General features: G+C 28.1%; 2 protein-coding genes across 3 annotated transcripts in view; one reads left to right on the top strand and one right to left on the bottom strand.

Moving 5' to 3' along the window:
• Positions 1-8,400, bottom strand: part of LOC117174799 (7SK snRNA methylphosphate capping enzyme-like) — a 28,116-nt gene extending 19,716 nt beyond the window's left edge. The window contains exons 1-2 of the mRNA XM_033364172.1: positions 8,252-8,400; positions 1,083-2,007 (exon numbers count right to left, since the gene is read on the bottom strand). Coding sequence (XP_033220063.1) covers positions 1,083-1,999 — 917 coding nt within the window. The 5' untranslated portion in view covers positions 2,000-2,007; positions 8,252-8,400. The remainder of the gene's footprint in view (positions 1-1,082; positions 2,008-8,251) is intronic.
• Positions 8,401-8,431: 31 nt separating this feature from the next.
• Positions 8,432-13,731, top strand: LOC117174800. Of its 2 annotated transcripts, none has more exons than XM_033364174.1 (2): positions 8,432-8,546; positions 13,092-13,731. In XM_033364174.1, the coding sequence occupies exon 2, from the start codon at positions 13,103-13,105 to the stop codon at positions 13,664-13,666; it is 564 nt and encodes a 187-aa protein (XP_033220065.1). In that variant the 5' UTR covers positions 8,432-8,546; positions 13,092-13,102; the 3' UTR covers positions 13,667-13,731. The 2 variants fall into 2 exon arrangements, with proteins under 2 accessions (XP_033220065.1, XP_033220064.1); XM_033364173.1 differs by lacking the exon at positions 8,432-8,546 and adding an exon at positions 9,167-9,306.
• Positions 13,732-14,081: the final 350 nt, after the last annotated feature.

Below are 14,081 nucleotides of genomic sequence, written 5' to 3'. Positions count from 1 at the left end.
ACATCCGGTTTCTGTAGGTTCTCAATTTTGATTCGCGTTTGTTTTGCTTTCTTGGGTCTCTTTTTTCTCCAACCCCGACCTAAGTTAATTTTTGAGATCAAAGAATGTATTATGATGAAGTGATTTTGAAGTCGAAAATAGTTTATAAAGTTTCAGTCAGACGTTCACTTTTTTTGAATGACTGAGACTTTTAAAATGAAACCGTTTAATTTTTAACGTTAAAATCTGAAAATCCTTAAATTTTAAACTGGTTTAAAATCGTTTTCTCAAATCGTTTTTGTCCATTTTTTATTACTTAAAGTACAGATAAATAAAAAAAAGGATTTATTAATTAAATAAAAATGTTTTTTATCCAAAATTTTTATCAAAGGCTTTTTATCAAAGGCTTTTATTACGTGGACAGATTTTTCTTCTACATTCCCCATTTTTCCAGTCCAGCGGCCACCCTGCTTTTAATTTCCGAAAATATTTCGAATCATTTATTATCTGTTGAAAGCGCTCGAAACTTTTTAAAGCACTTGAAAACGGCCTGAACATCTTTTACAATATCCTCAAGTATTTCAAATCCTTTTAAATCCCGTTAAATGACTGAAATAAATAAAAAATTCTTTGTAATATTTTAAAATAATCCAAATAATTTTAACATGTTTACAGATGTTTTCTGAAATCATGGATAATATATTAAAATACATTGACAGTTTTAAATTCACTTGAAAGCATTGAAATCTTCGGAAATCTTTAAATATTTTAAAACCTCATACGTCCTGTAAAATCGTTCCATATCTTCAGAAATTCAAGTAAAAGGTTTATCCTATAATATTTCAAAAGCTTCAAAATCACTTCAAATTAATTAAATTAATTTTGTTTTAATTCCGTGGAATCTTTTATAATTCCCTAAAATACTGAAAATTAAAAGCACCTGAAAATACCTTCGAAGTTTTCAAAATACCCTAAAAAGAATGCAAGATAATTCAATAACTCCGAAATTTTTTTTTTCACAAATCACAAAAATACGTATCGCCTAATTTCTCCCGGGTGGATGGCCACCCTGACCATGCAAACAGAAAACTCAAATCACCAACCTGTTGTAATTCCCATACTGAAACTGCGCATCCTTCGGTTTGAATTTCGGCATCTGCTGTGGCGGCTTCTTCTTATTATTATCCTGACCGGGTCTATGCAGAAATCTGGTTCTCCAAGCTCCAGGTTGTGGAATAACAGGACTGACAATTCTGTCTTTCACATCGAGCTTCCTCAATCTCTTGTCTTTCGGTTCCTCGAACACCTTCAACCGCAGTTTGCCTTTATCCTTCGCCTGACTTTCAACCTTCGGCTCTTTCTCTGGCTCCTTCGAGGGCGAACTACACTTTTCAGGAATTTGAGGCTCCACTTCCGTCTTCCCCGATTCTGCATCCTTATTTTCAACAACCACCTCTTCATCCTTGGTCTCAGTATCTTCGCTAACTTTGTTAGTCGCCGAACTAAAAGAAAGGGCTCGCTTCTTTTTCCTGTTCCTCTTTTTAGAACTCTTCTTTGTTGGAGAAATCAGCTGCTTCTCGTACTCCTCATCATCATTGCAGTTGCTGAGATTCAGCGGATCGCAGATATTGGGTGGAATAATCACTTCAATTGTTCCCTTTCTGTGTTTCGGCGTTGGCAGTGGACTCGACTTTGGAGTAACAGCATTCAATGCTCGGTTTACTTCTTCGTCTTGCAGACTGTTCAAGTTCAGAGGATCGTAGATGCTGCCTCCGAGAAGAAATTTCGTTGGCAGGACAATGTCCTTCTTGCAGCCAAATTCCTTTTTCCAGCGCTTGGCAGGCGGACATTTTCCATTGACATTGTAACTCTGGAGACGCTTCCGGCTAAATTTGTGGTGGTGACGATTGTCATCGTGCTTATGCTTCTTATGTGGCGGGAAAGGCTTGCGAGATTTTTCATTTTCCTTTCTATTCGGCTTGTCCAGCTTCGTGGCGCGATCCACTTGCGCTGAGGACATATTGGGCTCTGAAAATATAAATCATTTATTAGTAAACTTCAAGACTACTAATTGTCTACTCAAATCACGGGAAAAGTTTCCCTGCTAATCCCAGGGGTTTTCCAGGTATCTCAAGTTTATTCTAGGTATAATTTTCATATTACGGCGCCATTCAAATGTTTCGCACCTTTTTAAACAATCGACTCGAAATATGCATAGTTTCACGAGTTTATTATAAATAATATTTTTGTGTATCTCTAGGGATTTAATGAATGTTTCATTTAGAAAGCTTTGACGCATTAAGGGGTTAAACCACTGTAGAGCACGAGAAAATAGGCATACTTCGGGAATTTTGTTTGGCTCAATGAAGAGATCAATCAAAATTTTATAAAATGGGATTTATAATAGTAATAGTAAAGTACAGAGAATATTGTTTTCAAATTCGTTCATGACAGAATGGCGGCTGCGCAGTATTTCTCCCTCGACGCCTTTTTATAAGGTGTCCACGGCCGAAAACCTAACTCACAATTTTTGAACTGGATCAAAAAACCAAAGTTTTTTCGATTCTTCCACCATCCACAGGTGCAGCGTTATCCAGGATCGCTCGGCCTTTTTCAAGATCTACCAATTTTTTTAGACGGGGAACTGAGAGGAATTTATGACTCCTTTAAAAAAAATCCCAATTGGAAAGGGCTCGGAGAACCCTTTTTCTGGTATAACTTGACTGAGCTTGAAATACAAATTATTTTATTTAAAGTATTTGAACTAAGCAATTGCCGATCATTGTTCACAAATAAATATTTTCGACATTAATAATACCGAATATTAAAAAAATATTAATAATAATAAAAATAAGTGGTAGAAAATAAATTCAAGGCGTTCAAAATTGAAGAGCTTTTTTTTCAAATTGAAAATCGGTAACTAAAATGATTTCAGAATAAAATTTCGAAAATAGAAAAAATTTAAAACTTTAAAAATTGATTACTTAAAATTCAAAGGAATTGAAATTGCAGTAGCGCTTTTAAATAAAAATAATTTTTAATTTGATACTACATCAAATTACATTGAATATTTCAAAGTCAAAACTGCTTAAATTGCAGAATTTTTAATTTTTAATACATTTAAAAATAATAAAAATTGATGCCACAAATTTGTCTAAGATAAAAAATTAATTTTTCGTCATTTTTATCTCTCAAAATGTAACTTTTTAGAATGATAAACCTTTAAAATTGAATTATTCGGAAAAAATGTTAAACAAAAAGTAAATTTTAATTTTTAATAGAAAAGGTTTGAAAAACGCTATCGCAACTAAAGAGGAAAAATTCTATGCATTGGTATTAACAGATCGTAACAATGGTGATTTATTTATTTTAGTAGAATAAAAGTGAAAAATGTGAAAAAGATATGAAGAGAGGTAGTGGGGGTAGAGGGCGCTAAATTATGGGAAAAATATGGCCTACTTGTCAGGCATGAGACGTTGTGGGTATCTATTCACAATATTAAGATTTGAAAAATAAGCATACTTTATTTTATGACAAAACAACTGATAACACCACCTTACAGTTGGAAGTGCACAGTTTATGAATCACTGTGACTTTTTTAATTTCACACAATTTTAAGGAAATACCCAAAGAAAATGCGATTTTTTGCCATTTTCGATAATTTCCGATCTTTTTTGTAAATTTGTTTTGTTTAAAATTTAACTGCCTATTACCTAATTAACATACAAATACCAAACTTATACAAATGTATGTCTGACATTCTAGAGATTTCATTTTACCTCTGCAAAGTTAAAAAATATGTATTTTAAATAGTTTTTATCTTTGAAATAAGTTATGGGTGGTTACACACCCAGTACGCCATGAACGAGACGTCAGAAAATGTGCGCCATCAGAGGGTTAAATTTTCAGTTAAAAAAATTAATTCTCAAACAAATTGACTAAATTTTAACTAAAATGATTAATCTTCCACTGGAATAGGTGAATTTTCTACCAAAAATATTAATTTTTAATGAAGAGGATTATTTTATACTAAAAGACGAATTTTAAACAAAACACATAAGTTTTCAATTTTAAAAAAGATAAATTGTCAACTAAAAATTAAATAGTTGAATTTTCAGTTTAAAAAAATTGATTTTTAGCTAAACAGATGAATTTCTAACTAAGATGATGAAATATTAATTTCGAATAGTTACATTTTAGATAAAAAATTAATTTTCCACGAAACTGATGAATTTTGAACTTAAATGATGAATCTTCAACTGGTGCAATTGCATTTTTAACCAAAAAGACCAATTTTTAACCAAGAAGATTAAATTATACTAAAAATTACGAATTTTCAACAAAATACGCGAATTTTCAATTAAAAAAAGATTGTCAAGCAAAAATTAAATTTCAGTTTAAATCAAATTTTCAGTTAAAAAAAGTGATGTTCAACCAAAGAAATGAATTTTCAACTTCTAAAATGATTGAAAATTCAGTTAAAACAAATAAACCAAGAAAGATTTTGCAGTCAATCAATTAAATTTTTTAGTCGAAAATAGAAATTTTCTACAAAACAGTTCAATTTTTACCCGAAAATTTTTTTATGAGATGCAGATAAACTGCAAAATTTAGAACTTTTATAAATTATAGAGTTCAAAGATTCCGAATAAATTCCAAAAATATAAATCCACGTTAACATTTTCAATACTCTAAATAAAAGAATCAAGCAAAGAACTTTAAAAATTTTTTAAATTATATTTTTTGAAGTAATTTTAAGCTAGACAAATTAAAAAATTAAAAATACATTTTTTTAAATTAAAGTTAAATTATTTTCGTTTTAAATAGTTTAAATATATATTTAAATGAATTGAATTTTTCCTACAACTTTGAGAAAATCCTGCAAATTAAAAAAAAAATCCTTAAAATTTGAATTTACAAATAACAATAGGAACACTTATTATTTGTAGAAAAAATTAGAGTAATCTTTAGAGATATTTAGAAGTTTAAAAAATATCAATTAAATTTAGAACTTGAAATGATTTTAAATCATTTACATGAAGTTTGTGACCCGACAACTTGGGCTATTCGCCCCGAAATTTTTGTGCAAATACCCACAGCCGAATTTAAAACAAAATGCAGATTTTTGCAGATTTCGACCAAAAAATTTAGAAACTTTTTAAGAATTTTGAAAGAAATAAAAAGAATAAAAACATTTTCTTAAGATTCCTAGGAAAATTGAAAATAATTTTTCATTTTGAAAAATTATTGTAACAGAAAATTTAAAAAGATTTCCAAATGATCAAAACAGAACCTGGAAGATTTTAAGGATTTTTTTTTAAATTGCAGGATTTTCTAAAAGTTGTAGAAAAAATTCGGTTACTTTTAAAAGGTATTTAGAAGTTCTAAACAAAAATGTTACCGCACTTCTTTTCAATTACTTCAACTACTTTATTTACTTTACTTAAAGACATTTCAAGTTTTTAAATAATTTTGAATCTTTTCAAAACTATGAAATATCTCTTGAAATTACTCAAATTTTGTTTACAAGTAATAAGCGTTCAATTACTGTTTATACGTCAAAATTTAACAATTTCACTGACAAATTAAACATTTTTTAAACAGAAAGATTCAAAGTGTAACGTTAAAAGTTAAAAAGCCCTTCGAAATTCTACAAACTCAAAGATTTCTATGTAAAACCATTCAGTTTCAAATTGTTTACTTTTACATATATTTGTATTCAATTTACTCGTCTTAAATGAACAGTGACATTTTTAATGGCAAAGAAAACTAATAAAAATAATATATTAATAAATTTATTTATTCAATTTAATATAAAAATAATATAAAGGAGGACCTAAAACTCTGAATTAAAAATATTTCATTGATGAAACATTAAAATTGTTATTTAAAAATAAAATTATCGGAATAAATGATATTATATTAATCTCAATTCGTATTAATACTTTCGAATTCAAACAGTTAAAATTTGTAAATTCTCAAATTTTGAACGAATTTAGAATTGTTTTGTCAATCAAGTATTGTTCAGTTTTTTATACTGTGATTATTTACAAAACTTTTGAAATCAAACTTGGGCAAATTTTTCTTTTGAAAAGTCGTAAAATTTTACAAATAAAGAATAAAATTTATTCAATTTGACATTGCAATTTAAACCAAAATGAAGCACACTCTCGAAAAAAAAGTCGGACTCAACAAAAATCCCTGACATTTCCAAATTTTTCCAATGTAAGGTGGGGACCCTGAGGACCTAAACTGCTTTAAATTTCGGACTACATACTTTTTTTAAATGTCGACCCCCCCCCCACCATTCACAAGAAGACAAAAATTAATATTTATTCAACTGTATAGATAATAGGCTTCACAGGCAAAAATACTTTAAAATCAGGGGAAATCAGGAGATTTAAAACAAAAAGGGAATAAATTCTTTTTTTTTTTAATCGAATTTTTGAATTGCATAAGACAAAGTCTTAATATGTGAAGAACATAATCCAGAAGTTTTAGAAAACAATTCTACGCAATAATGATATCAACGGCGAAACGCATCAACCGTGCGTTGGCTGGCGCCCGTCCCTTTTCCATGTCTCTTGTGCAAAATAAGAGTTCTAAGTTTCAGTCGTCGTTCGGATTTCGACTTGTTTCGCATTATGTCCTGATTTTTCATGCCCGAAAACGTAAATTCGCGCTTTTTATTGCGTGAACCTAAATTTTATTTGCAATTTCTGAGGGGAATGAATATTTTATTTTATTTACACTTTTTTTTTAACAAAGAAGTTAAATCTTTTTGGTTGAAAATCCAACTATTTTGTTAAAAATTCATTTTTTTATGAAGATTCATAATTATTTCTTTTTGGTTAACAATTTCTTTGGTCGCTATTTTATTGGAAATTTGTATTTTATGGTAAAAAATTAATATTTTCAAATATAAATATAACTATTTGTATTATTTATTTTAAACTTTTTTTGTAAATAAGTTATTATTAGTAACCATTACATATTTGATTTTTACTAATTATACTTTCAATTACAAAAATTAATTTTAACCCAAAAAATTAATTTTCAATAAAAGAAATTAATTTTAAACAAAATACACGAATTTTCAACCAAAAAAATATACATTTTTAACCAAAAATGGAAGTTATATTTGCTGCAAATAAAATTTTGAATCATGAAAAACGAATTTTAAACCAAAGAAATAAATTCTCAACCAGAAAATATGAATTTTTCACCAAGACGCTTAATATTCTACCACAAGACGAATTTTTAATCAGACATGTACAACATATATTCGCAGTTAAAAAAATTAATTTGCATACAAAGAAAAACATTTTGTTGACAAAATAATTGAATTTTTACAAAGAAAAAGTGTTTTCAACTATAATGACGAATGTTCAATAAAAAAATTGAATTTATTAACCAAATACTTGAATTTATGACTAAAAAAGATTCATTTGCAATCCAAAATTTATTTTGTTGAAAATTCGTCTGTTTTAGTAAAAAGTTAACCTTTTTAGTTGTAAATTCCTTTGTTTAGTTAAATATTCCTTATTTTATATGAAAATTGATTTATTTGGTCAAAAATTTAACTACTTCGTTGAAAATTCATGTATCTTGTTAAAAATTCATCTTTTTGGGTAGAAAATTAACTTTATTGTTTGAAAGTTTAACCATGGTCTTTAAATAATGTGCCTCAAGGTAAATTGTATTAGGGGTGGAGAAAATGAAAGTTTGAAGGTGGGGAGAAGTGGGATAATGTCCTGATTTTCCGATCTAGCCATCTGTTCACCCTATCAAACACTCAAATTAAGTGTACCCAACAAGTTTAAACCCGCCAGAGGTCACGTGCGTAAACAATAATCTCTTTTTATCTCCAAAATAAACAAATCACACTATGAATTACACAATTTTTAATTATATTTCACAACTAAATTATTATAAATTATTCGACATTCCCAAAAACCACTAAACGTTTCGAAACGTATAAAAAATATAAAGTCTAGATTAACGACACAATAAAAAAAATACAAGAAAAATAGATGATTAACTATTGAAATAAAAAGAAACTTACCTTAGTTAAGCTCTAATTTTAGAAAATTAATTATAAAAGTGTTATCAAAATGATCGAAGTCTAGCGCGTAAATTTATCGCTCCCGCATTCGCGCATGCGCCTGGAGTAGTTTATGGATATGCACTTGGAAAACGGATGGTTCGCAAAACTAATCGTTTCACCTAGCGTTTTTCTAGCTTGAATGCCACGTTATGAGTACAAACTCACCTCAATCTGGATCCGCGTCGTCTTCTCTTGCCTCCTGCTCTGCTTTATACTTTCGTTAAACACAAAAAACCACACTTTTGACGACACTATTGACCTGCTCAAGCCAGAGCCAGAACGCTCGTTTTGTGCCTGTTTGTGCCTATCAACGATGGCGTTTGCTGCTTCGCTCCTTTGCTTCTACCTCCATCTCCATTTTCCATGTGGGTTGCTGGCGGAAGCCGATCTCGCTTTCGTCTTTTTCCGTCCATTCTCGGAACCGCGCCTCACTCGAGGAAATTAGCGAGTGTTTGAAAAGGTAAACGCTCTTTTCTCTAGTACTCCACTTTTTAAGTTAATTGATTCCTATGATTACCCGAAGTCAACTAGGATTTTTGTATCGTCAATATACACTGTGCCCTTATTTCTTATTTGAGTTTGAGGTTATGTTTGTGTGATTCGCAAAAGTGGATAATTTTTAAGTCCGTTACAAAGCTCGAGAGAACCCCGTCTTAGCAAAGATTTTGTCTTAGTCTAGCCGGTTGCATATTTTTACTGCATTGTGCATTTTAGAAGTGACAGCTACGAGACTGAGACTTCTACCATTTATATATTTACTTGAGTAATAATTATTATCGGGCGTAGGAAGTATTCCAAATTTATCTTATATAGGGATCTGGAAAAATGATCATCGACCTTTTCAGTAAGAATTCTTCAATTTTTTTCTATGGTCCGAAAAAACTTGTGCAGTTTGTAGGAGAATCGGATAAAGCCAGTATAAAAATCTATTGATTGTCATAATTTGTTATTCGCTTGTTAAAATCGAATGGAATTCGATTAATTTAAAAAAATTTTAATTTTCAATTGAGAGTAGATTTGCGACAAGTTTCAAGTATTTTCCCCTCATTTTCCTTTATTGTGGTTATCATCTGTGAACCCGCCGATTTCACAGAGCACCAATTTCTTCGAATTTTCGCGACGAGATTTTCGATTAGAATAATTTGCCAATTAATTTTCCAAAGTTTCGCGAGTGATATCCCTCTGAGGATTTTTTATTGATCGCAAACAGATCAAATTCGGTAAGCTTGTTTGTTATTGCTCCCATAGCCGATTTTTTAGTTGTGTCGAAAAATTTATAGGTTACAAAATGTCAGTAATTTTCAAGGATTTGTCAGCTTTCTGGAATTGTCAGGGAATTGGCATGTGTCTGGGAAAGCTTAGAAATATCAGGGATTTTTTTAAAGCCAGAGCATTTTTTGAGAGAATGGTTTAATTTGTTTTAAATTATAATACAAAATTCAGTAACAATGTATTATCATTTTTAAAAGTAGGTTTGTATTACTGGATGTAACTATTTTGTTGAAATTGCTTTTTTCTTTTTAATTAATAGTTTTAACTAAAAATTTAGCTAGTCTTTTTTTGGTTAAAAATGTTTTTTTTTTTTGGATACGTTCAACTGTTTTTTATTTGAAATTCAAATCTATTTGGTTGAAATACTATTTTTACTTTTTTATTGTTTTTATTTTATACCAACATTTATCAATGAAAATTAATCTGTTTTGATTGAAAATTCATATTTTTGGTTAAAATTTTTGTTTTTTGAAAATGTTTTTTTTTACTGAAAGTTTAACTATTCAAGATTTGCTTTAAAAAAGTATTTTTTAGTTGAAAGATCATCTTTTTTGTTTGAAAACTAATGTTTGAAAACTTGAAGAATTATCATTTTAGTTGAAAATTAATCTTTCTTGTTCTAAATTCATCTATTTCAGTTAAAGAATGATCATGTTAGTTAAAAATCGAAATATTTGGTTAAAAATTAATTTTTTTAACTGAAAATTTAAACCATTACATTTTTCCTTGAAAAATGATCTTATTGGTTGAAAATTAATCTGTTTGACTAAAACTCCAACGGTTTGGTTGACTATTTTTTCTCTCTTGACTGAAAAAATGTTCGCAGTCGAAACCTACACTATTGTTGAAAATTCGTCTTTTTATTAAATTCAACTGTTTTTCTTTTTTTTTTTTTTACTTAAAATTCCAATCTTTTGGTTGAAATATTAAATATTTTTACTTAACTAATTTATTTGTTTATATTCCCACATGTTTCGTTTAAAATTCAGCTACTTGGTTGACAGTCAAACTCTCTTGCTAAAAATTCTTTTTTTTTAAGATTCACAATTTTAATTAAAACTTTTTTTTTTATTTTGGTTGAACAATAATTTTTGTCTTACTCAAAATTTACCTATTGCATGTTTGGTTAAAGATTTTTTCTGTGTGGGAGAATCTTCTTTTTTGGTAGAAAATTCAATGATTCCAGTTAAACATTCATATTTTTAGTTGAAAATTAATTTCTTTGGTTTAAAATTCATATATTCCAGTAGAATATTGATCATTTTAGTTAAAAATAGATAATTTTTTGGAAACTTCATTTTTTCCTTGATTAAAAATTAATTTTTTGAACTGAAAATTGAACATTTTAATTTGTTTCAACCGGAGCTAGAGAGCAATTTGATAAAATTAAGAAATAATCAATTTAAAAGTATATGGATTTTTTACCTGTAGTCCAAAACAACAATTTATTTTTTCCATTTTTTGTTGTTGTCAATTCATCCTTTTGGTTTAATTCAGCAGTTATTTATTTGCAATTCAAATTTTTAGTTGAAATAACAGCTATTTTTATATATTTTTTTTAATTTTCATACCAATATTTTTGGTTGAGATTTCATGTTTTTTAGTTGAAAATTCAGCTAATTGGTTGACAATTAAAATACCTTTTTTTTAACATTCATCATTTTAATTGAAAATTCATCTCTTTAGTTAAAAATTCCTTTATTTTTGGTTTTAAATTAATTTTTTATTACTAATTTAACCATTCCAATTTTGGTTAAACATTTATTTATTTTTAGTTAAAAATTCGCCTTTTTTATTGAAAATTAATCTTTTTTGTTGAAACTTCACCTTTTCGGTTCAAAATGCATCATTGCTGTTGAAAATTCATAAATTTGGTCAAAAATTTGAATATTTGGTTGAAAGTTCGTTTTTTTCTTAAATTTTTTAACGGAAAATGTAACTTTTCAATTTTTTGTTGAAGATTGATATTTTCAGTTTAAAAATTAAACTGTTTGGTTAAAAGTACATGCATTTTGTTGAAAATTTGTCCTTTTTAATTGGAAATTCATCTCTTAATTAAAAATTCCTTTACTTTTATTTTTGGTTTGAAATTAATTTTCTTTATTGCAAATTTAACCATTCCAATTTTGGTAAAAAATGTATTTCTTTTTAGTTGAAAATTCGTCTTTTTGATTAAAAATTAATCTTTTTTGTTGAAACTTCACCTTTTCGGTTGAAAATTCATAAATTCGGTCAAACATTTAAATATTTGGTTGAAATTTCGTTCTTTTTTTCAGAAATTTTTTAACAGGAAATGAAACTTCTCCATTTTTTGCTGAAGACTGATATTTTTAGTTTAAAAAATTAAACTATTTGGTTGAAAGTCCATGTATTTTGTTGAAAATTTGTCCTTTTTAATTGGAAATTCATCTCTTTAGTTAAAAATTTCTTTATTTTTATTTTTGGGTTTAAATTAATTTTTTATTGCTAATTTAACCATTCCAATTTTGATTCAACATTTATTTCTTTTTAGTTAAAAATTCGTCTTTTTGATTGAAAATTAATCTTTTTTGTTGAAACTTCACCTTTTAGGTTGAAAATTCATAAATTTGGTCAAAAGTTTGAATATTTGGTTTTAAGTTCGTTTTTTTAAAAATATTTTTAACGGAAAACGTAACTCCTCCATTTTTTGCTGAAGACTGATATTTTTAGTTTGAAAATTAAACTATTTGATTTAAAGTCCATGTATTTTATTCAAAAGCTGTCCTTTTTGGTTGAGAATTAATCTCCTTTGTTAAAAATGAATCTTTTTGCTTGAAGCTCAACATCTTGGCTGACATTTTTTTCTCTCTTTGCTAAAAAAACGTTTTTAGTTGAAAATTACACGGTTTTTTCGTCTTTTTAATTAAAATCGTAAGTTTTTTCCAAAAAATTCAAATCTTTTTTTGTCTAAATACTATCTATTGTATTTTTGGTTGAAAATTCATCTTTTCTGATTAATAATTCAGCTACTTGGTTGGTAGTTAAAATCCTTTGCTAAAAATTCTTTCTTTTTTTAGCTGAAAAATCTTCACTTTGTTTGAAAATTGGAATATTTTGTCGGAAATTAATCTTTTTGTTTGATAATTAATCCTTTATGTTTAAAATTAAACTATTCCAGTTCAAAAGTTGATCATTTTATGTGATCATTAATCACTTTTGTTGAAAATTTGAATATTTTGCTGGAAAATGGTCTTCTCTAGTATATTATTCACTTTAATGAATATATTTCCCTATTTTCGTGAAAAGTCTCCTTATTTCTATTTACCTGGAAAATATCTTTAGTTCAAAATAATAATATGTTAAATATGCACTGACTTTTAAGTATGTGAATATGAAAGAAAAATTTTTTATGGACTATAGGAACAAATTTAACAAATTCGGTATCAAGTATTTTTTCCAGGGTTTAAATGAACACCCTGAACAATTCATTTCTAGATTTTGTGATTTATTTATTAAATTTAGTATTGCTAGGTATTGCGTATTTACAAATTTACATAGTGACAAGAAAAATAACGTTAAATTGTGTAATTAATCACTCTCTAAATATTTTTATTTTTCCCAAAATCGAATCAAAATTTTAGAACATTATTTTGCATAAAAAATCCAAATCCAAATAAAAACGTTTCTTTCAAAAATAAATAATTATGTTTAATATTTTTAACTAAGAATTTCTACATTCACTTCCTAATTTTTCTTTTTTTTTCTCTTTCAGAATAAAATCGAATGAATACTCCGCCAACAATGAGCACAGCTCCATTGCCAATGGCACCTGTAAAATCGAACAGAAAACAAGTCAACAAACTGGACGTGAAACCAAAAAAATTACTCTATAACGACCAGGAATTCGAAATGCTCTCCAAAGAAGAAACAAGCGTAATTTATTCTGTGGAGTCCCTCGAAATCCAAGAAAAGATTCGAACCCCAGTAAAATCTAAAAGAAAAGAATCACCTGATTTAAAATCTCTCGGTAAACATGTTGAGCAAAATGAGCTTGATAACGAGCTCGAGCAAGTTCAAAACGAAGAAATTAAGGTCGAACATCCATACAACTTGAGACGTAGGAATAAAATTCCTATTTGGCAACTTAAGCAAGTGGTGCCAAGAAAGAAAATTATTATGAAAAAGGAGTTGGAAGAGGAGAAAGAAAACATTCAAGTCGAGATTGCAAGCACGAGTGGTAAAGAAATATTTTCCCATCAATCCTCAAGATCCGATCCCAATATCCCAAATTCCCTGAGCCGAAAGGATTCCAGTTCCAGAGGAAGCTTCACTCATTTAAGAATTTAAAAGCGATCCATTCACTTATCCATCCTTTGTTCCTTCAAACCAATCCTATAACCACTGTAAACAGTATAAACTTTTCATGCAATATATTTGTTTCTATTAGTAAATAATTTTATTGGTGTTCTCCTTTCTTCTAAGGGGCCGAGTTAAATTAGTTCAAATTTCAAACAATGTAGATGTGTTCTTTAAAAAAATAGTATTAATTGATATTAACCAAAAAGGAGAAATTTTCAAAAAAACAGTTGAATTTTCAACGAAAATAAGTTCATTCTTAAACAATAGTTGCATTTTTAACATAGAAAGATCAGATTTCTACTAAAAGAGATGCATTTTTTATGTCGAAAAATTCTTTAGTCATAAGAGAGAGAAAAATTATTTACAAAATGTTGAATTTTTAATTAACAAAGACAATATTTGT

Source organism: Belonocnema kinseyi, chromosome 6 (assembly GCF_010883055.1).
Source record: "Belonocnema kinseyi isolate 2016_QV_RU_SX_M_011 chromosome 6, B_treatae_v1, whole genome shotgun sequence".
Classification (NCBI taxonomy): Eukaryota; Metazoa; Arthropoda; class Insecta; order Hymenoptera; family Cynipidae; genus Belonocnema; species Belonocnema kinseyi.
Note: the sequence above shows the minus strand (reverse complement) of the source record. Positions and strands in the feature narration are given on the sequence as shown.